This window comes from Oryctolagus cuniculus, chromosome 18 (genome assembly GCF_964237555.1).
Source record: "Oryctolagus cuniculus chromosome 18, mOryCun1.1, whole genome shotgun sequence".
NCBI lineage: Eukaryota > Metazoa > Chordata > Mammalia > Lagomorpha > Leporidae > Oryctolagus > Oryctolagus cuniculus.
Window position 1 is genome coordinate 65,871,741 of NC_091449.1, and position 24,467 is coordinate 65,896,207.

Here is a 24,467-nt window from a genome sequence, read left to right on the forward strand (position 1 = left end):
TGTCCTAAGACAGAAGAACGTGACGTCAAGACAGGACACGCCACCTGGCCCCTGACCCTCTGGCTCCGGAGCGGGTCCCAGTTTTATGTTATCAGGGAAGGACAGAAACGCTTGCTGTGAGAGGTTCTCATTTGCTCTTTCTTTCTTCTCCCTTCTTGAACACACTGCAGTCCAGCTGTCCCCCCCAACTTGACTGAAACAGCTCAAAGCAAAATCAAGTCTCCACGCTGGCAAATACAATAAATAAATCTTCATTTTACTAAACCTATGGAGACTGATATCAAGAAACCAAACTTAGGGGCTAGCACTGTGGCGTGGCAGGTAAAGTTAGCATCCCGTAGGAGAACAGGTTCAAGTCCCGGGCTGCTCTTCCCGCCCAGCTCCCTGCTGATGCGCCTGGGAAAGCAGCAGACGATGGCACAAGTGCTTGGGCCCCTGCACCCATGTGGGAGACCCGGAAGAAGCTCCCGGCTTCAGAGAGGCCCAGCTCCAGCCGTTCCAACCATTCGGGGAGTGAACCAAAGGATGGGAGATCAATCTCTTCCTCTCTCTCTCTCCCTAACTCTCAGAATTAAACTTAGCTGCTTCCAAAGACTTACATGCACACTGTGATATGCAATGAATGCTGTGACGGAAACATGGGCTTTTAATGAAAAGGATCCCATGTGTTCACAGGTCAAGTGTTGGTCATCATTTCTGTGAGGGGGAAAAGAAAACACTGGGACACTTGGACCAAAACCTCTTCCAAAGGAGACAGCAACTTCTTTTATTGTGAAACTTTGAACTGAATTCACAGATTGAGTTTCAAAGGCTCTTATTTCCCACATTTTTAGTAAGAATCCCCACTCACTGTGTCCATTAATTCTCAAATGATCTGGGAGGAGAGGAATTTGATGAACAACAAAAAAACCTAAGGAAACTCTTGGTCTTGCTCCCTTCACTAGCGGTGGGCGGTGGACGACTTTCCACCTCCTGCACACACTGTATAATCATCTCCATCCTGCTGGGGCAGAAGTCTCGACAACTGCTGAGAGGTGTGCCTGACAGACCCACCACACGACAAAGACGAAGACACAGCCTTGCGTGTAACAGTCTGACGATGCTGTCTCGTACGGTTGTGGCTGTTTATTCCACATCAGTATGGCATGGGGTTCAGAGGATTCTAAGCTAACGCCACGAGAACTTTCGCTTTTATGTAGCATCTCTGTGTGTGTGGTTCTTGACATCGCGGGTTTTAAAGACATGCTCTAGGAGTGGAAGAGCTGCAGAACTGAACCACTGATCTTCTAAGCACAAGTCACAGCTAAAGTAGTTCAGGCAATGTCACAGGCAACGCTGGAGCCCAAGAGAATAGTGTGCCTCTCACGAGAAACCAACGACACACACGTCCGCCCTTCAACCAGCTGACAGCTCTGTGCCACTGTCATGCTGCTAAGCTCTGGATTTTAAATATGCACAGCCACACCCATACAGTGACTTCAGTTTTTCAAGCACTGGGTGTGTGGTCCTCCCAAGTGGCTGGCTTTGGAGAAGCAGAATTAAAGACACTTCACAGCAGGTTTCAACACCAACCCGAATCGTGGGCGTTATGTTTATAGTCATACTGGTAAAACACTCACTGTCGTACATAAATTCACTACATGAACCAGAAATGAGCTAACTTACTTATTACAACAGGTACATATCACACACATAATTTGTCCATATCTTAACGACTATTCCATAAATACTTGATGTTTCTATCAATATGCTACGGAACAGAATAATATTACATAAAAAGCATATGGAAATCAGACAGAACAAGCTCTAAAGGGCTCCACTGCAGCTACAAAGTACAGCACAGTCTGAGAAGCCCCTACGCACCCACAGTCATTATCTGTCGAACCAAAGCTGACAGAGTCACCCACTACACATTCACATCTAGGAAGGAAATTTTCCATGGATTTGAAAACACAAAACATGACGCAGGAAGCAGTGCACGTGGCAAACTCCAGCACAGAACTGGCACACTTGTTTACGGTGCAAAGGATTCAACTGCTTGATGCCCGTGACGTTCCGAGTTCAGTCCCCCCGACAAATCCTTATGAGGTAACCCCGTCGTCCGCCCACACACACAGACACACGACACGCATCCACACGCGGTTCTCTACTGGGATCTCCGCTGAAGGGCAGCGCTCGCACACAGACCCACAGCGACAGCTACACAACATCACACAGGTCTTTAGTGCTAACAATACCAGCAGCTTCAGTCACAAGTAACACTTCAGTTGGTTTTCCTGAAGGACATTTGAAAACCGACACCGTCGCCTATAAAGGGAAGACGGCCATTCCCCTTAGGAGCCAGTGCTGATGAGTCAGGTAACGTCTCTGTTCGATCGCCCGGCTCCGACAGCAACGTCAATCACACAACTTGAAAAGAAGCCCAGAAATGAAGGCGTCCGCGTGGCTGCGATGCTTCTGGCGCTGCGTGCACACAGCCCGGGGTCCTGGGCGCTCGAGGTGTTCTCACAGCGCTCTGCAGAATTAGGTCTGCTTTGCAGGAGGCGCATCACCTATCTAGGCAATCAGTAATCAAAGAAAACACAGGATAAATGGAACGTGGTTTTCCAGACGGCAGAAGACTGCAGGTTACCATGAATCGGCCAAACTTCTCAGGGGTCACCCAGCTTCAAGCTCTGCAGGTTAAGGCCTCCTTACGGAACGAGCGGTTGAGAATGTTTGCTCCCCACACCCAGAGCCACTCAGGCATATACTGTGCAAAAAGAAACTGAAAATGAAGAGAAAAAGATGACAAGGTTAGAACCCCAGACCGCTGAAACTCAAGGAGCGAGCTCGCAGAGCAGCCGACTAAGCCGGCAAAGGCCGAGCCCAGGGCGCCCGCGAACTGAGCGTCCGTTTCCCCTGAGATGCCCTGGAGAACAGAGACGTGACCTCCCCCCCCTTCTCTGACGAGGCTGAGCAGACCCACGCAGTGATACGATTCCCTCTGCACGTCACGTGAGGAACGCTAGGTTCACTGGTCACCCAGCAGAAAACCATTTCAGCAATAGAAGTCGGGCCGAACTCAGGGCCGCACAGGTAAGTACTGCAGGAGACCGGGCTTTGGGGCGCGTGGAGCAGACCTTGGGAGGGCGTCTCAGGGTGTCACGGGGCCTCAGGGCACCGGGGAACCGTCCTGCCCAGGTCTCAGCCAGGGGGCTTGGGACGACGCCCAGAGCAGTTCCGCGTGCCTCCCTGGCAGTGGGTGCCCCAGGCGGGCAGCGAGTGGGGGCGGGGGATGCTGCTCCACACCCTGCAAGCCCAGGACCGCCTCCCAACAGGAGCCACCCACTCCCGGCAGCCACAGTGCTGAGGCAAGGAGGCCGCGCTCTGCCCTGACGGCCGTGCTGGGATCTACGGAAGTCGGAACCTGGGTAGTAAGAAGACCAATGGGCAGACTCCCACTAAGCATGGGCCTGATGGGATGACGAAGGCGCTGAACAAGGTTTCTCAGGACACATCCCGTTACCAAGTTGCAGTACGTGACACTCTGACAGTCTAGCCTTGAACAATGGGTGACAACAGAGGTCACCCCACCTTCTTCTCAGTGAATGAGCCCACACAGAACAGGTGCGCCTGCTGACAGTCCTCGGGCTGCGGCTGACCCCAGCAGGCCCCACAGAAGCTCCAGGGAGGCACGCGTCAGCACGCCACCTGGGCCAAGGGAACGTCCTGGACTTTCTGACAGAGCAAGGTTTTGTGGGAAATGCCTGCCCCCTCCTCCCTGGAGCCTGTGCCCGAGGAGTCGTGTCGCGGTCCCTCAGCAGAACCTGACAGGCTGCATCACACAGTCAGAGGCACGAGCCGGACCGTCAAAGCCCCCACACGGGGACGTTCTTTATCCACTGTCCAGAGAGTCAGCATCTGAAAACCTGCTGTAAAATGTCCACTCACAACCACTGTCTGTAAGCAAACAGCACCGAGGTGCACCATGCCAGGCCCCCGACGAGCTGCACGTGGCACGGAACCGGCTAATGGTTTCGGGCTCCTTCCACTGTGATCTTAGTGCCCCGGGCACGGATCGATGGAGAGATAATGGAAGTCAGAGGGAAGAACTGCGTCCTCTGGGTATTGACAAATAAACCAAAGGGGCTGACTCGTGGATTCCTACAGCTACCAACGGAGACCAGAAAGGAAGGCTACTGGGACGTGCAGCAGATGGCAGGCCCTCAAGTGAGGGGGCAGCGCTGGCTGTGCGCTGGGGGAGGGTGGTCTTCAAGGTCTGACCACGTCCAGGGGTCCTGACCAGTTGGTCTAAGCCTTAAAAGGCGGCTGGCTGTTCCTCCTCTGCCACTAAGCCAACTCCTCCTCCTGCGGAGAAACCCTGAGACAGCCACACAGCAAGTCTGGGGAGCCCGAGGGAGAGGCACACATAACAGCGAGGTGCGCGCTTCGCCGGCGGGCAAGCCCGCCAACGACTGACAGGTAAAGGGCACGCGTTCCCCACCCACCGGCTCCGTGGGACCTGAGGACGAAGGACCAGTGGGAATGCCAGGACAGACACGCGCTGGGATCCTCTCCTGAAGCACAGAGCCCCAGGGAAAGGTGTGGAGGACCGTACCCCAGGTGCCCCGCCCAGCGGCCGTGGGCACCTGCAGGGACAGGGAGGATTCTGGGTGTGGAGTAATGTACCCCGCCCAGCGGCCCTGGGCACCTGCAGGGGGAGGGCGGATTCAGCCGACAGCCCCAGCCTGGCTGCCCCGCCCTGTGCTGGGGCTCCTTCCTCCACCTCTCCCAGGGATGCTGAGAGCCTCCAGGGACTCCAGGAAACCTGGCGCTTCTTCTCCTGAGACATTCTCCGGGGGTGAGGCCACCCCTCCCTCGGCTGTCGGTTGCTCCTCTTCCAGTCCAGCTCTCTGTTGTGGCCTGGGAAAGCAGTGGAGGATGGCCCAAGTGCTTGGGCCCTGCACCCGCATGGGAGACCAGGAGGAAGCACCTGGCTCCTGGCTTCGGATCAGCGCAGCTAATGCACTGGCTTATCTCCCCCGCACCCCTCACCCGAGCGCCCCGGCACACGCCTGCCGCCTCCACTGCTCGTCAGTACTCCCAGAACCTGCAGAGCCAGCACACACAGCTCTCACTGCCGCTCCCGAGCCCTGGCCCCTCAACGGGACAGACACTGACTTCTCAGCAAACCAGAGAATTCGTTTTGCGTCTTCCTTGCCGTCAACCCATTCAATTCAATCTATTACCAGATCTTGTCAAAAAACAGACTATCATTTGTATTGAATTCCCAGTGTGGAAAACTAACTGGGATCAACTGCATGAGATAAGGCCTCACAGCATGCGTCTCCCTTCCTGCAGGCCAGAGGCTGACAGCAGACTGAAATCTCGGGGTGGCTTCCGGCACTGCAGACAAGACACCCAGGGCGCCCACACTCACCCCAGGGCGCCCGCCCGGTGCAAGCCCCAGGTCTGGTTCTGATTCCAGCTTCCTGCTAATGCGCATGTGGGAGGCCCTGTCCCTGCTGCCAATGAGCTCGGGCTCCCGGCCCAGCCCGGCCCGGCCTCAGCTGCTGCAGGCATTTGGGGAGTGGTAAGGATTTCTCTCTCTCATCGTCTCTCTCTGTCTCTGCCTTTCAAATAAATAAAACCCATCTACTGAAAATAACAAAAAAAAGTCACACTAGCAAAAGCTATCAGAGAAATCTGCTATGCCAAGACAGCGATTAATGAATCAAATATCTCCTGTAAAATTGAAAAAAACAATGAGTAGAAGTGGAAACAGAGGGAAAATGTAGTTCTAACAGCTTTCTGCAGATCAGGCGGCTTGCCGGAACTTCTTAGAAGAATACGCTCTCGAGAAAAGTTCATCAGTGTGAACAAAGCCAACTGTGACGAAGCTGCTGGTGTTCCATGCACACCCTCAGAGCCGGCTGCGCCCACAGCCGTCCGAGCCGTGCGAGCCGTGCCTGCGTCCCTAAGGGGCCTGCTTCTCAGGCGGCCCGCCCTCCTCACTCCAGGCTTTGAGGGCCTGCAAACAGCCACTTACATAAAACCACTTTTTATTCCAAAAAAAAAAAAAAAAAAAGCTGTAGGCAAATCTTTTGGTTAGGAATAAAACTTGATTTACTTAATCTATTTACGCACTGGTAAATCTACTCATCTTTATGCAAAAAGTCCCCAAAACATTAGCTTGATGACTAAGACAACTCCACGCACTAAAGGACACAGTTCTCAGCCAAGCCTCATCCATCTACCACAGATAAAGAACACACACCTATCATAGCAGTTAGGAGTTTCCCCCCAGTACTTAAGATCATTCTTTCATACATACTTTATTTTAAAAATACTTCTTTTTACAACGTCCTTCTAAGAATTTCACTCTACAGGGGCTGGTGGTACAGCACAGCAGGTTAAGCTGCTGAGGCTGGAGTCCTGGCTGCTCCACTTCCAATTCGCTCCCTGCTAAGGCACCCAGGGAAACCAGTGAAGACAGCCCCAGTCTCTGGGCCCCTGCACCCACGTGGGAGACCTGAAGAAGCTCCTGGCTCCTGGCTTCCTCCTGGCCCAGCTCTAGCCACTGCAGCCTCCGGGCCACGAACCAGATGAAAAAGATCTCTGTCTCGGGGCTGGCGCCGTGGCTCACTTGGTTAACCCTCCACCTGTGGCACCGGCATCCCATATGGGCATAGTCCCAGTGGCTCCTCTTCCAGGCCAGCTCTCTGCTGTGGCCTGGGAGTGCAGTGGAGGATGGCCCAAGTGCTTGGGCCCTGCACCCGCATGGGAGACCAGGAGGAAGCACCTGGCTCCTGGCTTCGGATCAGCGCAGCACACCAGCCATAGCGGCCATTTGGGGGGGTGAACCAACGGAAGGAAGACCTTTCTCTCTGTCTCTCCCTCTGTCTATATCTCTACCTGTCAAATGAAAAATAAAAGAAAAAGATCTCTGTCTCTCCCTCTCTGTAATTCTTTCAAACAAATAAATAAATCTTAAGAAAAAATACTAAAATACCAAATCTTGGTCACATCTGATCAAACTTAAAAAAAACAACCTGGGGCCGGCTTTGAGGTGTAGCAGGTAGAGCCACCGCCTACAACGCCAGAATCCCATATGGGTGCCAGTTCGAGTCCTGGCTGTTATACTTCCAAACCATCTCCCTGCTAATGTGCTTGGGAAAGCAGTGGAAGAGGACCCAAATCCTTGGCTCCCATGCATCCCAATGGGAGACCTGGAAGAAGATTTGGGCTCTTGGCTTCTGACTGGCCCACCTCCAGCTGTTGAGGCCATTTGGGGAATGAACCAACGGATGGAAGATCTCTCTCTCTCTCTCTCCCCTTCTCTCTGTGTAAATTCTGCCTTTCAAATAAATAAATAAATCTCTAAAAAAAAAATTCTTTATTTCTTGAACAAATAGCCCAGCTCCAGCCATTGCAGCCATTTTGGGAGAGAACCAGTGGATGGAAAATTAACCTTTCTATCTCTCCTCTCTTTAACTCTGACTTTCAAATAAATAAATAAATTTGTTTAAAAAAAATAAACGATCTTTACTCAGAAACTGACTCAAATACAGTTCCACATGCAGGAGCTCACAGAAAGGAGGAAAGTATGGCTTCCTCTTATTAATTCATCAAAATAAATAAGCGATGCCGTCACCATCCCAGGAACTCACTGACACGTGGCGACCTCTGCGCAGAGACAAGCGTTCACATTGTTTCTGCAGCCACTGGGGAGTGAGCCAGCAGACGGAAGCACTCGCTCTGTAATTCATTCAAATAAACCAATCAGTGCTTTTAAAATAACACGACAGCTCAATCCTTGTCACGCCTGAACAGACTTAGAAATGTCTGCTTCTTCGACAGATGCGTCCAGGACAGGCTGAGCGACTACCTGACGTGACGGGCACAGGAGCTGGAGCTCCAGCTGCGGCCTCACTGCTCTCGGAGAGACACTCGTCCTTGTTTTACTCTGAAGCCCCCCGCTGTCTGCTAATGCCACAGCTACACGTCTCACGTCAGGTGTCACGTACACGGAACCGTGAGAATTCTTAGCATGTCAGGTGTAACAACCAGGATCGACCACGCCCTCCTCCCCACCTCAGGCTTCCGCCAGAGTCCGCTGTCACGTCTGAGCACTCAGAGCTGAGAGCACACCGCTACCTGAATAGAGTGGGCCCAGTATCCTGTGGTCCTCGTGGAAATGCCCAGCGTAGAGACGGCGTGATGGGCGTACACTTTCGGCGAAGGCACCAACCAGGGGCACTTGTGCAGGAAGCTGCTGGGTGCAGTCGTGTTGGTGGCTACGTAGAAGGGGATCAGACTCTGCACGAAGATGCCTTTCGAAGTGTACTCGTACTGCAGCGCTCGGCTCAAGTGGTCCAGGTAGGCCTGTCAGGACAGAGCGGGGAAAACACAGACCTGAGCTCAGAGGGAAGAGCACTTGCTTAGAACACCTCCAGCAACACACGGCCGAGGCCCACATGCACTGCCGAGTGAGCCTGACCACCAATTCTACAGTCTCTCTCCTGCGGATGCCTGACCTTCGAAGCAGAGTACGCAGCCAGCTGCGGAGTGGGTTTGCAGCAGGAGCCGGAAGAGATGGTGACGATGGCGCCTCTCTTCCTCTCCACCATTCCAGGCAACACTATCCGGACCATGAGACTAGCGGCGGCAATGTTCACGTTTATGATGTCCCAGAGCTTGTCCTCTGGGACCTGAGTGAAATACTGGGGGTGGGGGTAAGACACACCCACGTTGTTCACCAAGATGCCGATGTCTTTGTCTTTCAGGGCTTCGCGAATGGGCGCGTAGATCTCTCGGCCGCTGCTGAAGTCGGCGACTATCACGTCGGTCTGCACCCCGTAGGTGTCAGCGATGCCTCTGGCGACGGCCTGCAGCCTCTCGTCGCTGCGGCTGATGAGGACGACGTTGAGACCGCGGCTGGCGAGCTCCTCGGCGTAGGCTTTCCCGATGCCGTCTGTCGCCCCTGCAAGGCAAGCAGGGGCGTGAGTACCATCGCGCCACGCCGTCAGGTTTGTGCGATGGGTTCTCGTAGGGAGCGGGCAAGGACAGGGCTGAATCACTGCCTGAGGAGCACTGAGAGTGTTCGGCACAGACACTGGCACAGTCAGGAGTCACCTCCAGCACCAGGCTGGCTACGGGACACAGCGGGAATGTGCTCTCCAGTGTCCACCTGCTCGAATGAGTGCCGAGAGCTGCTTTTCCGCAGAACGATAATCAAGTGAGATTCAAAACCGGCGCAGCATCTCGAACACCGCGGCCGTTTCCAAGGACTACTTTGGAAAGGCAAAGCGGGTAAGGAAATACGGCTGCGGCGGGCCTGGGATCAGAAGCAGGCGGGATGCGGACGAAAAGCACGGGGCAGGCACACCCTGCGACGAGGGGCAGGGAGATGCGCGCACAATCTAAAGTGCACGTCCCCCGGAACCGTCGCAGTGAATCCACTGTCCCCCGGAACGAGGCGTCCGACTGCAAACACGAGTCACGGGAAGGGCTATTTGGACTCTAAATCAGGTTACCGCTGACGACAGCCCAGCGTCCGTACTGCCTGGTCAGGTCTGCTCTGCTCCCCAGGCGGGGGATAAAATGCAGCCGGACCAGGCTGTAGAAGTCGCAGATGATGGTGATGCTCTTTCTGGCCGTGTACCAGGCTCCAACCAAGGCGAGGGCTTCCATGTAGCAACTGCAGGACCTGGCAACTTCCCTGTACAGGAGGTAGAAGCTGTCCACAGCCGCCATGGCAGCCTGCAGGGCAGGGGAGAGACAGAGATGCGCGCTTAGGAGTTAGAGTCACAGGACGGTGCATCATCCGGGGGAAGAAAGCGATCAGAGGGCATCCAAGATGCTTCACAGAGGAAGCTGGCAATACCGAGTCACCACATTCCTGCTCAGATCCACACACTGTGCCACAGTGCAGATCAGAGTGCACACGACACGCCCGCGCCCGGGAAAGCTGCGACACCCTAACCGGCACACACGCCGCTCCCTCGGCAGCTCACAGGCACATGTCTCCCTCTGCTCCCTGCATCAGCGCCGGCGCAGGGGCTGCTGCCCACGTGCAGACACAGCACGGGAGACCCGGAGTGGACAGAGACACGGCCCTGGCCTCGAGGAGCTAACCACTCCGCTGAGACCAAAGTGAGCTTTCCTCAACTTAAACAAAAATGAAAAATGGATATTTAGAAAGAAAGAGAGTGTGCTACCTCCCAAACCACAGAAACGGTTCTCGTACAAACCCACAGGTCGGGGACTTCTGTCTCGCTAGTGTGATTTGCGCGCCTGTGTCCTTGCTTCGCCTCTCAGGTTCCAGAAGAGTACAAGACAATCTGGTAACAGCCACAGAGGACACACTCACTGAGCACCTCCTCTGCCTCTGCGCACTGTGGCGACGCGAAGGTGGAGAGGACGAATTAGACAACTGTGTGGAGGTGAAGACGATTCAGAGCGTCACACGTCAGACAAACACGTGTCTGCAACTGGACACAGCCCTGCAGAGGCAGGCAAAGGGCAGGCGCCGAAGCCCAGGGCAGGCTTGAGGGAGCTGGGCTTCACCCCAACTCACCGGGGAGTCACTGCGCTGATCCCAGGTGAGCGCCCATGAAGGAAGCAAGGGCAGAAAACCTAAAGCACCTGTCAGCTGTTCACACAGAGGTGCGGCGCACACGTGAGAAAGCTGGCTGTAAGCCAGCAAAAGGAAACATAAAACTTCTGTGAGAGGCCCCTCTTAAATCCCACTAAAAAGGGGGAAAAGACCTAAAACTAGAAACTACTCAACAATAGCAGTAAAGCTGGCACGAGCCCGATAAGAGAGCGCGAGGCCCCCCCACCCACTGCGTGTAACTCGAGCGCGGGGCAGCAGGCAGCAGGAAATGGATGCAAGAGAATCCCAGCTCCCTGTGAGAGAGGCACCCGGGTAAGGAAAGCACTGCAAACCCGCCGCACCCCAGCAGAGCGCCGGGCAGTGGGTGCCAGCGGCCCTCGGCGGGCGAGGACTCTCTCAAGCCACAGGTCTCATCCGCGGCCCTGCCACTACCTAGGCGGGTACAGGCGAAGTCAGAACAGTTCTCCTCAAGGGAGAAGGGGTGGGGGTGGAGCCGGTCTACAGTACTGTAATCTGCCGGTCAGGATGCCCACGTCCCGCACTGGAGGGCCTGGGTCCACGTCCCAGCCCCACTTCGGGGAGTGCTGTGCTCACGCTCCCCTGGGGGCAGCGGGGGACTGAGTCCCTGCCACCTCTACCAGAGCTCCCTCCCTCTCCCATCACTGTGGTCAGCTGGGGAGGGAGCCGGCAGATGGGAGCTCCCCACTCTCCTGTCACTGTGGTCAGCTGGGGAGGGAACCAGCAGATGGGAGCTGCCTCCCTCTCCTGGCACTGTGGTCAGCTGGGGAGGGAGCCGGCAGATGGGAGCTGCCTGTCCCACTCTCAAAACCTTCGTCAGGCCACTGTACCTCCCATGGGTAAAATACCCCACAGTGGGGTTCTGTTTACGGGGCAGACATCTGGTACAGCAGTTAAGGCAGCACTTGGGAGGCCACCACAGTGGCAGAGGAAGCTAGAGATGCCAGCATCCCACAAAGACTGCTTCACTTCCGATCCAGCTCCCTGCTAATGCACCTGGGAAAGCAGTGGAAGATGGCCCATGTGCTCGGGTCCAGGCACCCACGTGGGAGACCCCGATAGAGTCCAGGTTGCTGGCTTCTGCCTGGACCAGCCTTGGCTATTGTGGCCATTTGCCAAGTGAACCAATGGAGAGAAGATCTCTCTCTCTCTCTTCGTTTTGGTCACCTTGCCTTTCAAATAAATAAATCTTCAAACACACACACAGACACACATAGCACGTGGGATACCTGGATCCCGTACTGGAGCAACTAGGCTCAAGTCCTGGGTGGGCCTGGATTCCAGCTTCTTGCTGTGCACCGTGGGAGGCTGAGCTGATAATGCAAGTGCCTGGGTCCCAGCCAATCATGTTCCTAGATCCCAACTCAGCCTGGCCCAGCACCAGCCCCAGCTGCGGTGGGCATCTGGGGCACGAACCAGTGGATGGGAGGTCTCTCTTTCTTTTAAATAAATAAAATAAATTAAAAGATCACATGCCTTTTGTGATCCATGCCACAAGGAAAATAAATGCAAAAAATAGTAATTTATATGCAATACAACCTCTCAAAACAGAATATAATCTCATTGTGGGGTCGGGTATGTCTCTCACGTGGGGTCAGTGTGTCTCATATGTGGGGTCAGGTGCGCCTCATCGTGGGGTCGGGTGTGTCTCTCACATGGGGTTAGGTGTACCTCACACATGGGGATCAGGTGTGTCTCTGACGTGGGGTCAGGTGTGTCTCTCACATGGGGTCAGGTGCGCCTCATCATGGGGTCAGCTGTGTCTCTCATGTGGGATCAGGTGTGTCTTTCATGTGGGGTCGGGTGTGTCTCACATGGGGTCAGGTGTGTCTCTCACGTGGGGTCAGGTGTGTCTCTCACGTGGGGTCAGGTACGCCTCATCATGGGGTCAGGTGTGTCTCTCACGTGGGGTCCGGTGTGTCTCTCACATGGGGGTTAGGTGCACCTCACGCATGGGGTCGGGTGTGTCGCTCACGTGGGGTCGGGTGCGCCTCATCGTGGGGTCGGGTGTGTCTCTCACGTGGGGTCGGGTGCGCCTCATCGTGGGGTCGGGTGTGTCGCTCACGTGGGGTCGGGTGCGCCTCATCGTGGGGTCGGGTGTGTCTCTCACGTGGGGTCGGGTGCGCCTCATCGTGGGGTCGGGTGTGTCGCTCACGTGGGGTCGGGTGCGCCTCATCGTGGGGTCGGGTGTGTCTCTCACGTGGGGTCGGGTGTGTCTCTCACATGGGGTCAGATGCGCCTCATCATGGGATCGGGTGTGTCTCTCACGTGGGGTCAGATGTGCCTCATCGTGGGGCCGGGTGTGTCTCTCACGTGGGGTCAGGTGCGCCTCATCGTGGGGCCGGGTGTGTCTGACACATGGGGTCAGGTGTGTCTCTCACGTGGGGCCGGGTGTGTCGCTCACGTGGGGCCGGGTGTGTCGCTCACGTGGGGTCAGGTGCGCCTCATTGTGGGGCCGGGTGTGTCTCACGTGGGGCCAGGTGCACCTCACGGCGCGGCCGACCGCACAGGGAGCTTCCCTCTCCTGAAGCTCAGCTGTTCTCTCCGGGAATCCCCACTCGGGTGAAGCGATCTCTAGCACGGGGGTTCCCCTGCCCCCCCAGTCACAACCTACCCTCGTTTTCTCTTCCCTCCTCCGCCAGGTCTGGGATGCAGCGAAACGCAGCCCCGTCCTCTTACGGCCGATCTGTGAACAAAAACCAACAAGGAAAAGCTCAACTCCTTTCCTTTGCTGGAAAAACAGTATAACAAACTAAGCTCAAAGCTTTCAAAAATTGTGAAAACATAAAAATCCATGCCATGAGTTGCTGTCTAGACAGCAAAGCATTTACTCAATGCGAAACACCCTCACCCAGGGTAAGCCAGGCGGGGGCTGCCTGGGAGGCCTCCGGTCCTTCCGCGGGGCTCGCCTGGAGCACACGCCCCCTCCTGCAAGGCTGTCCCTAAGGAGCATTTCATCCCATGGGACCACACGCTAGGCTAATCAGCCTGGACAAGGACAGGCTCCTTAGCGCGTCCAGGGAAGGGGCAGACACAGAGCTGCCCGCCCGCCCTGCACCACACCTTCCTCAGCTCCAGCTGCCCTGGGCACTCAGACGTCCACACTCCTGCCAACTCCCTGCAGACACTCGGGCTGGCCCACCTGAGCCAGTCACCAGGCCAAGCCCCGGCAGGGGCGGAAGGAGGGAAGGCAGCCTATGGGAGCTGCGATGGCTTCTTTAAAGCTGTGAGTGAGTCAGGGCTTTCAGGAGCGGGCAGTGAGAGAGCCCTCTGTCCAGCTACAGGCAGGCAGTGGCGAGGCCCCCGTCGGCCCGGCTTCTCAGCTTCTCCATCAGAAGAGGCCCTGCACCGTCTCGACGGGCACAGCACTGAGAAGCATTAACGCTACGGTCAAACCGTCAACAGCCACCTAACGGACAGACAGCACCACTGCTCTTAAATGGCAGAGAACCAGGGCAGGGCTCTCCAGTCAAGGCCTGGTCCTCAGCACAGGCAGACAGGACACAACCTTACACTGCACAGTGCAGCTCGAGCCGCAGGGTACTGCCGAATCCCGAGCAACGGAGCCGCGAAGCCCCGACGTACGTGGGCACTGGGCTCCGTGCGCCCCTGTGAAGGCAAGCTACACAGAACACAAAAACCCTGAACTAAGCGTCCCAGGCCGAGGACACCACGGGACTCCCCACTGTGCTGCACACAGGATTCACAGGCAGACAGACAGGTGCTTCTGACCACGCAGGGGTGTCTCCCGGGAGGATTTCGAGTCAGGGCCCAAGGCCCAGCACGTGCAGAGAGAACGGTTCCGTGTGTGTACAGCCGAGGGTGTGCACTGAAGGCGAGAGGGCTGGGAGAGGCCAGGCTGTGGGACCCCTCGTGCCCAGCAGTTTCTGCACTGAGGCCTACTCGCTGCACAGGGGCTGGGCTGGCCTCAGAAGCTAACCAGCCGCGGCGCAGGGCTCTGCGGCCTTGCCGCCTGCCCCACCCCCGACACACCAGACATGTCACACGTCTGCTCAGACCTCACTGGGCCAAGGTGCGTAACAGGAACTACCACCCTGTTCCATCCATCCTCCCAACTCTTCTGCCCACCCTTACCCACAGTGTGGAAAACGTCTTCTCATCAAAGCCCTCAGTGTCAAACACTCATGACTTCGCTGGGAGGGGGGGTCTCCAGTTGTTTACTACACCCGGAAGTGTGCAAGCCCATGACACCGGCCACTTCTCACTGCTTTAGAACACCTGAGGGTGCCGGCTGCGGCTGTACCCGCTACACCTCAGCGCTGGCATCCCACAGGGGCGCCGGTTCAAATCCCAGCTGCTCCACTTCCGATCCAGCTCTCTGCTATGGCCTGGGAGAGCAGCAGAGGATGGCCCAGGTCCTTGGGCCCCTGCACTCACGTGGGAGACCCGGAAGAAGCTCCTGGCTTTGGATCGGCACAGCTCCGGCCACTGCGGCCATCTGGGGAGTGAACCAGTGGATGGAAGACCTCTCTCTCTCTCTCTCTCTGCCTCTCTGTAACTTCACCTTTCAAATAAATAAATAAATCTTAAAAAAAGAAAAAAGGACACTTGAGAGCAGCTACTTGGGAAGGCGGGAGGTTTTAGCTCACAGTTTTGAAGACTCAAAGTCTAGACTGGGCAGCCCTATGGTGTAGGCATCTGAAGAGGGTGAGAGGCGGGACTGCAGGGTGAGCCAGGAAGCAGGCCAGCCCGGAAGCGTGCGCAGCCAACGTGACCGGTGCTTCCCAGGGCAAGCCCTGACGACCTGGAAAGCCACCACCAGGCCCACCGCGCAGACACCAACCTTGGATCAGGTCTCCACCCTTCATCCATCAACCATTAATGTTAATCCAGGAAGGCGTCTCTGGGGTTTAAGCACCTGCAGGAGTTTGGGGAGCCAAACTGCTCGATCCGTTAGACCTACCAAGGCGCACAGAGGCCCGGAACCACACTGAACTTGCTTTGGCTGTTGGACTTGACTAAAGGCATTGGTGACTGCTACGGTCTCAGTGTCTCATCCTCCAAATTCACGTGCTGAATCCTGAGCCTGCCAGGTGATGGTGTTAGAAAAAAGAGTTGCAGACTGGAGCCACCTCACAGGGGCACAAAAATGTAAGGCAAAGAGGCGTAGAACAGAAAGGAGGCAGTGTATGAATCTACACCAGACCAAATTTATTCAGAGAAAATAAAGCCGCAGAGGTGGGTAACCAACTGCCGAGGCTGGGCCTTTTTGTATTTTAGGAGGGCTGGGGCTGGGGCTGGGGAGGGGGTGGGGTAGGGGCAGGAGGCGGAGGGGAATTCCTGGAACTGGTCTTGCAGGTGGCCGAGGGGGTGAGGTATGAAGGCAACAGGGTGTGAGGCCCAGCTGAGGTCAGGGGCCAGGAATGCCTTCCAGTGTTGACCTCTCTTTTGGGAAGTGAGCCAAGGCTCCATCAGACGGTACTGGGAGGGGCTTCGGGAGGAGCTGAGTGCGAGCTCCAACGAGAAGGTGCCATCAGGCCATCCATGAGGAGGGGCGCTTCCCAGACACGGAACCTGGCACCTGCCGGCACCCTGGCCACAGCTGCAGAACTGTGAGCTCCACCCACTGAGGTGTTCTGTTCCAGCGGCCCAAGTGGGCTAACTGGTCTCCAACATAAAGGTTATTTGAAAAGTAACACTAAATCACAGGGAAGTACCGCTGCCTACAATCTACTTGTAAAGTTATTAGAAAATGTTGTCTTTTTAAACAGTAGAACGGTGTTTGCCAGAGGCTGCGACGGGGGAAACCTGAAGACGCCGGCTAAAGGGTGCACAATTATGTGTACGAGACAAGTTGGTTCTCAGGGCCCATGCGCAGGAGCGACCAGTCACCCACGCTGTGCTGCGTATGTGACCACTGTATCGCAGTCGTGAACAGCATTTCACAGCGTGAAGCTCCCTGAGAGGGAAGCAATGTGCGGTGACAGACGGGTTAATGAACTTGACTGCGGCCTTCATTTCAGAACGTACAGGTACCAGCCTACTTCACAAGGCTGTGGAGAATGGAATTAAAAATATGAGTTTATGTTGGCACAAAACCAAATCTGGAGTCCATGCACGGCTTTTTCAGAATACACATTTTCCACATGTAACAAAAAACTTCTGCACCAAAATAAACTCACACTTTTACTCAAATTTTTTCTATAAACTTTTTCAAGTACCTGCGCTAATCAACTCATCATGTTGTATGCCTTAAGTATATACAATTTTAGTTGTCAATTACACCTCAGCAAAGTAGAAAAACTACACTTGGAAAAAAGCTTTAAAGTTGTGTCTTCTTACCTCTACAGAAAACTAAACAGGGGCCGGCGCTGTGGCATAGTGAGGCAAGCCTCCACCTGCGGCACCAGCATCCCATATGGGAGCTGAGCCGGTTCGAGTCCCGGCTGCTCCACTTCTGAGCCAGCTCCTTGCTGATGGTCTGGGTAAACAGTGGAAGATGGCCCAAGTCCTTAGGCCCCTGCACCCTATGTGGGAAACCCTGGCTCGGATAGGCCCAGCTCCAGCCATTTTGGACATCTGAGGAATGAACTAGCAGATGGGAGGCCTCTCTTGTCTCTCCCTCTCTCTATAACTCTGCCTCTCTAAAAAAAAACCACACACACACAAAACATTGGCTGGCGCTGCGGCTCACTAGGCTAATCCTCCACCTGCGGCGCCAGCACACCGTGTTCTAGTCCCAGTTGGGGCGCTGGATTCTCTCCCGGTTGCTCCTCTTCCAGTCCAGCTCTCTGCTGTGGCCAGGGAGTGCAGTGGAGGATGGCCCAGGTGCTTGGGCCCTGCACCCCATGGGAGACCAGGAGGAAGCACCTGGCTCCTGGCTTCGGATCGGCGTAGCGCCATCTGTAGCAGCCATTTGGGGGGTGAACCAACGGTAAAGGAAGACCTTTCTCTCTGTCTCTCTCTCTAACTCTGTCAAAAAACAAAAACAAAACACAAAACAAACAAAAAAAAAACACTAAAACATCAGTGAACAAAACAAAATCAGAACTCTTTCCAGGGCTAGCACTGTGGCTTAGAAGGTTAAGCCTCTGCCCGCAGTGCCGGCATCCCATATGGGCACTGATTCAAGTCCTGGCTGCTCCACTTCCAATCCAGCTCTGCTGTGGCCTGGGAAAGCAGTGGAAGATGCCCGAGTCCTTGGGCCCCTGTACCCATGTGGGAGACCCAGAAGAAGCTGCTACCTCCAAGCTTCGATCCGGCCCAGCCATTTGTGGCCATCTGGCATGAGAATGAGCGGATGGAATCTGACTCTCTCTGTCTCTCCCCTCTTCTCTCTGCATCTCTGCCTCTCAAATAAATAAATCTTAAAAAAGAAGGAAGGGGCAGGGGCAGGGAAGAGAACTGTCCCAAACCAGGGAAGGAGAAGCAATCCCCTTCCGTCAGGCATTTTCTGCTTCTACAGGGCAACATTCGTCGTAAACTTCAGGGAATGCAACAGCCGAAAGCGTGCGGTGGGAAATCAGGGTCACCTTTTCCCAGCACCACCGCTGCAGCCTGCAACATTATCCCAACCCACGGTTCAGCTGACTCAATCCAGCAGCATAAATGGCAAAAAAATCAAATCTACAAGCACTCAGGAGTCAGGAGGAAAAGTGCTAGCTGAAACAGAGGCCACCAAGCTCCCCAGAACGAGGGGTGGGGCAGCTGGTGAGAAAACACCAGACAGACTGGCCAAGATGCTTTCAAACAAAATACAGCAAGTACAGCGCCAGGGCGGGCAAAGAACCACCAAACGACCAGCTCACTTTAGACTCCCCACCTGCAGAGCTGTAAGGTAACACATTTCTGTATGTTAAGCCCCTATTTGCTGTAATTTTTACAGCAGGCACGGAAATACTGAGGACGGATGGATGGAAGGACAATCTATTTATCAGTTTCACTTTTAGGACAATCCTACAGCAACCCTCAAGCTGCCCCTCACCAGGGGTGGGGAAATGTGGGGCCCGTGCAAAGCTGAGGCCGGGGCTACGGTGCAGCGGGTTAAGCCACCATCTGCAAGGCCGGCGTGCCATCTGAATGCCAGCTGGAGTCGCGGATGCTCCACTTCCCATCCACTTTCCTGCTAATGCACCAGGGAAAGCAGTGGAAGACAGACTAAGTGTTTGGCCCCTGCCATCCATGTGGGAGACCTAGATGGAGCTCCTGGCTCCTGGCTTCAGCCTGGCCCAGCCCCAGCCGTGCAGGCCATCTGGGGGATGAACAGCGGATGGAAGATCTGTCTGTCTGTCCCTCCCTCTTTCTCTGTAATTCTGCCTTTTCAAATAAATACATCTTTAAAGAAAAAAAAAAAAAAAGCCCACAAAACCATTTGGTCTGGCCCAGCCAAAGTAATCCTAGGCAGGACAAGAAATTCAATAAATAAACGCCAGGCCTCTTTTTTCATTTTTTTTTTTTAGCAGACGTTTTTAAGTTGATGACTTCCCGTGACCCAGAACCATGTTATAAATATCCAAGTGGCCCCTGACCCAGCGAGAGCATCCAGGAACCACAGTCCCCTCAGAGACCATCGATCTTCAACTGAAAATGCGCTCCATCTGAGGTCCTGACCACCGTCAACGGCTGGTGCTCTCCGAATCCCTCCTGCACTCAACTCCTCTCTGTCCTCCCAACACCAGCCACAGCCCCAGTCAGCTCCTGACTCCCACTGGGAAGAGCCACAGCAGCAGGCCCCGACGGGCCACACTGCCGGCCCTGGGTTCCCCATCTCGTCCGCGTGCACCATCGCCACGCTGACCTGAGTTCTGGTCAAATGCTTAACTTGCCTGTCTTGGTTCTCCCGTGACAGCACACGTCTCCTGAGGGCAAGAGAGAGACCTAATGTTCCTGTGATTCTGAAAAACGTGAACAGTATATACAAGAGTATGTAAAACCTGTCACGTACAGTTCAGAGAACACAGCCCGCATCTGCTCACCGCCACCTGTCTACTGCTACCACCTGTCTACTGCTCACCGCCACCTGTCTACTGCTCACCACCTGTCTACTGCTCACCGCCACCTGTCTACTGCTCACCACCTGTCTACTGCTCACCACCTGTCTACTCCCCACCACCTGTCTACTGCTCACCACCTGTCTACTGCTCACCACCATGTGTCTACTGCTCACCACCTGTCCACTGCTCACCACCACCTGTCTACTGCTACCACCTGTCCACTGCTCACCACCACCTGTCTACTGCTACCACCTGTCTACTGCTCACCACCTGTCTACTGCTACCACCTGTCTACTGCTCACCACCACCTGTCTACTGCTACCACCTGTCTACTGCTACCACCTGTCTACTCCCCACCACCTGTCTACTGCTCACCACCACCTGTCCACTGCTCACCACCACCTGTCCACTGCTCACCACCTGTCTACTGCTCACCACCTGTCTACTGCTCACCACCTGTCCACTGATCACCACCTGTCTACTGCTCACCACCTGTCTACTGCTCACCACCTGTCTACTGCTCACCACCTGTCTACTGCTACCACCTGTCCACTGCTCACCACCTGTCCACTGCTCACCACCTGTCTACTGCTCACCACCTGTCCACTGCTCACCACCTGTCCACTGCTCACCGCCACCTGTCTACTGCTACCACCTGTCCACTGCTCACCACCTGTCTACTGCTCACCACCTGTCCACTGCTCACCGCCACCTGTCTACTGCTACCACCTGTCCACTGCTCACCACCTGTCTACTGCTCACCACCTGTCTACTGCTCACCGCCACCTGTCTACTGCTCACCACCATGTGTCTACTGCTCACCGCCACCTGTCTACTTCCTGGACGCCCAGCGGCCTTCCTCCCCATCATACGTCCGCCTGCACCCTGCAGAGAACCTCTCTCCAAGATTCTGAGGCCGTATTCCCCGGCCTCTTCTATATGGCTGTACACAGCAAGCATGTATTTGTGACAAAGCACATTCGCTGCTGCCCGGTTTAGAACTTTCTACGAAGGACCCACAGCACGGACTCCACCGCTGCGGCTTCTGCCGTCCAGCAGCTCCCGACACAAATGCACCGTGACTCACTGCCCATCCTGTTGTGGCCGGCGGGGGCACTGCTCTGGGTCCCGAGTCTTCCAGCAGCGCGGTGACGCAGCCTTGTCACTGTCTCCTGCGCACCTGTACAGAGTGCTCCAGGGCCCAGCCCCTGGGCTGCAGGCCTGCAACCACAGCGGCAGAGGCAGTGCCGCGCCCAGCCGCGGCAGGTGCGGACTCGTTGCCCCACACCACGGGCGGGCAGCAGTCAGCAGCTCTCAACCGAGGCGGCAGCGTCATGGTTCAGTTGATATCTCCTCGGCCACCACGGCTGAATTCCTGTGACGCTTACACACTGCTTGTGTTTGCCAATCTAAGAACTGTTGACTTTACCACGGATCCTGTTCTGATATGGTGCCTTCTCTCAGAATCTCAAGAATTCTTTTTTTTTTTTTTTAATTATTTGGGAGCCAGCGCTGTGGCAGAGCAGTTAAAGCTGCCACCTGCAGTGTCAGCATCCCATATGGGTGCCGGTTCCACTCCCAGCTGCTCCTCTTCCAATCCAGCTCTCTGCTATGGCCTTGGAAAGCAGTAGAAGATGCCCAAGTCCTTGGGCCCCTGCACCTGCATGGGGGACCTAGAAGAAGCTTCTGGCTCCTGGCTTCAGTCAGCACAGCTCCGGCCGTTGTGGCCATTTGGGGAGTGACCCAGTGGATGGAAGACCTCTCTCCCTCCCTCCCTCTCCCTCTCCCTCTCTCTCTCTCTCTGTCTCTCCTCTGTGTAACTCTTTCAAATAAATAAGTTAAAAAATACTTGGAGCCCCCACTGCGGCACAGCAGGTTAGGCTGCTACCTGTGACATCGGGCATCCCATTTCAAAGTGCTGGTTCGAAGCTCGGCTGCTCAGCTTCCAACGCAGCTCCCTCTGCTGCACCGGAAAAGCAGCAGAAGATGGCTCAAGTGCTTGGGTGCCTGCTCCCACGTGGGAGACCCAGGCTGATTTACTTATCTGAAAGGCAGTTACAGAGAGAAGAGGGAGAGAGAGCTTCCATCTGTTGGTTCACTTCCCAAATGAATGTAATGGCCAGAGCTGGGCAGATTCGAAGCCAGGAGCCAGGAGCTTCCTCTGGGTCTCCCATGCGGGTACAGGGCCCAAACATTTGGGCCATCTTCTGCTGCTTTCCCAGGCCATAGCCGAAAGCTGGATCAGAAGTAGAGCAGGGCCAGCCGCAGTGGTGCAGTGGGTTAACACCCTAGCCTGAAGCGCCGGCATCCCATATAGGCGCCAGACCCAGCTGCTTTACTTCCAATCTGGCTCTCTGCTGTGGCCTGGGAAAGCAGTGCAGATGGCCCAAGTCCTTGGGCCCCTGCGCCCACATGGGAGATTCGAAAGAAGCTCCTGGCTCCTGGCTTCGGATCGGTGTAACTCCAGCCATTGCGGCCAACTGGGGAGTGAACCGTGGGATGGAAGACCACTCTCTCTCTCTGTGTGTAACTCTTTCAAATAAATAAATAAATCTTTAAAAAAAAAATTAAGTAGAGCAGCCGGGACTCGAACCGGTGCCCAGATGGAATGCTGGCACTGTTGGCAAAGGCTTAACCTACTACACCACTGCACCAGCCCCCACTAAATAAATCTTAAAAATAAAAGAAGTACACAGAGCGAGCGAGCTCCCGTCTGCTGTTCCCTTGCCTGGCCTGGGCCACACAGAAGCCAGGAGCAGGAACTCCAAGCAGGTCTCTCATGCGAGTGGCAGGGTCCCCAGGAGCGCGTCCTCACGCTGCCTCCCAGGACGCGGATCAGCAGAAAGCCAGAGACAAGACACCTCAGACCGGGAACCGGCGTCCTGACGAGCATCCTAACTGCGGAGCGCCTGCCCCAGGAATTCTTTACGTACATGCACTACGGACACATTCTCTCTGTGTTTCACATCTCTCTACGGCACATCCGAGGGACTACATGGCTTGATTTCCAAACTTCCCAGTGTCCCTCCTTGCTGGTCTGTGCCCGTTACACTTTGTTCCAGAAATCCCACCTCAGCTCCAGGACAGGAAGGTGCTGCCCCACACCAGTTTCCAGAGGCTTCGCGGCGTTTTCCAGATCTAAGTGCTCCATCCCCCAGGAGATGCGTGATGGTGTGAGGCTGGGATCGACACAGCGCTAATACTCCTCGGCAGAACCTGGCCGTGCTCTGGACACCCTCCAGCTAATCAACAGGACCAGATACTGCTCTGTGCTCAAAGCCCGACTTCACTGTTGAGCTTCTCACACTTCATGTCCGCACTTGGACAAAGTCACCGCTGGTGTTCCACGACTTTGGGTTCCCCTGCCTTCCACTGCCAGACTTCAGCGCACGACCCACCACGGGACTGGGTGGGAAAGGCAGCCGCAGGGGCCTTGGAAATCTGGGTTCTCACCCAAGACCCAATACTGTTTCTTTCCCCGGCTCTTAGACTCAGCAGGAAACGAGCCAGCAAGGGTAGCCCGCTCCTAGCTGTACGCCCAAGATAACTGAAACTTCCCCTCGCGTTAAAACCCGGACACGCGTGTTCATTGCAGCCTTCTGCACATGGAAGGAGGCCGCACCCCGCCCATCCTGTGAATGAAGGCATACACAGAACGCGGTTCTGCTCCGTCCCACGGAACTCCACTCGGCCACGAAAGGAATGAAGGGCGCCACACGCCACTACACGCATGGCCCTCGCAACATGCTGCTACAGGACAGGCCGGACACGGAAGGGCACCTGTTACGGGACATGAAACACGCGCCACGTCCAGGACAGCTACATCCTCGGAGAGAAAGCGGGTCTGGGAGCCGGGGTGCGGTGGTAGGTGGGTGCCTAGGGTGACGCCGCGGCCTGCATCCCACACCGCGCACCTGCGTTTCCCAGCCACCTCCGACTCCCGACCCGGGCAGGCAGCGGGAGACGGCTCAAGAAACTGGGTTCCAGCAGCCCGTGTCGGGGACCTGGGTCCTGCCCCGGCCCTGGCCAGAGCGAGCCGGCCCAGGGGAGCCCTGTGTGTCCCGAATGAAATCATGATCACAAAGCCGACCGCGGGCTCCAGGGGTGACACGAAGGACCCGCTGCTAGCTACTAGGGAATCAGCGGCATGACGACAGCACTAAAACCCGCCCTGTCCCAGTCTTGGAAAACCACCGACGGGGTGCATTTTATGTGAATCTTATTCCAAGAAAAGCCGAAAGTCCACAGCACTCCGTGGAACCGTGTGCGCTCCGGGGCCGAGGCGGGCTCCCCACCTGCGCGGCGAGTCCGGGGTGCAGGCGCCGGCTCCCCCGCTCCCCGGAGCCCGAGTCCCCGCCACCCCCGGCTCCCGGGGCCGAAGCGACAGGCCCAGGCCCCCCGGCCGCGGCCGCCCCACAGGCGCGCCCCCGAGGCGAGGCCGCCCTCCCGGCCCAGCCCCGACCCGCGCGCCCCCGCAGGGCCAACGGCCGCTCCCCGGGGCCGGCATGGGCGTGCCCGGCCCGCGCCGCCCGTGACCCTGCATCTCAGCCATCCCGGCCACCACGGCCCGCTCACACCGCCCGTGCAGACCCGGGCATAAAGCAGCTCCGCCCGTGCGGGGCACCCTGGAAGCAGGGGGCTGAGGGAGCCGAGGGACCCCGGGCGCCCCGGGAGCGGTCGGGCCCGGCGGCCGGCGGCGGCTACGAGGCCGAGGCGCGCGGCGAGGGGGCGCGGTACCTGCAGGGCGGCGCAGTCTCCGGGCCGCGTCCCGCCAGTCCCGCGCGGCCGCCGCCCCCGAGTCGGACGCAGCGGCTACGGACGGGCCGCGCCCCCACGTGACTGGCGCGCGCGCGCAGGGGAGGGCGGAGCCGTCCCGGGCCCCGCCCCGCCGCGCC

The 24,467-nt window shown here is 56.3% G+C and overlaps 1 protein-coding gene across 2 annotated transcripts; it reads right to left on the minus strand.

Annotated features, from left to right (window-relative positions):
• Window positions 1-1,559: 1,559 nt before the first annotated feature.
• Window positions 1,560-24,436, minus strand: HSDL1 (hydroxysteroid dehydrogenase like 1). Of its 2 annotated transcripts, none has more exons than XM_070062812.1 (6): window positions 24,310-24,436; window positions 13,233-13,304; window positions 9,519-9,744; window positions 8,520-8,965; window positions 8,140-8,367; window positions 1,560-2,767 (listed from the first exon to the last, which is right to left on the minus strand). In XM_070062812.1, exons 3-6 carry the CDS (start codon window positions 9,736-9,738, stop codon window positions 2,669-2,671), a joined length of 993 nt encoding a protein of 330 aa, XP_069918913.1. In that variant the 5' UTR covers window positions 9,739-9,744; window positions 13,233-13,304; window positions 24,310-24,436; the 3' UTR covers window positions 1,560-2,668. The 2 variants fall into 2 exon arrangements, with proteins under 2 accessions (XP_069918913.1, XP_069918914.1); XM_070062813.1 differs by lacking the exon at window positions 24,310-24,436 and adding an exon at window positions 15,017-15,138.
• Window positions 24,437-24,467: the final 31 nt, after the last annotated feature.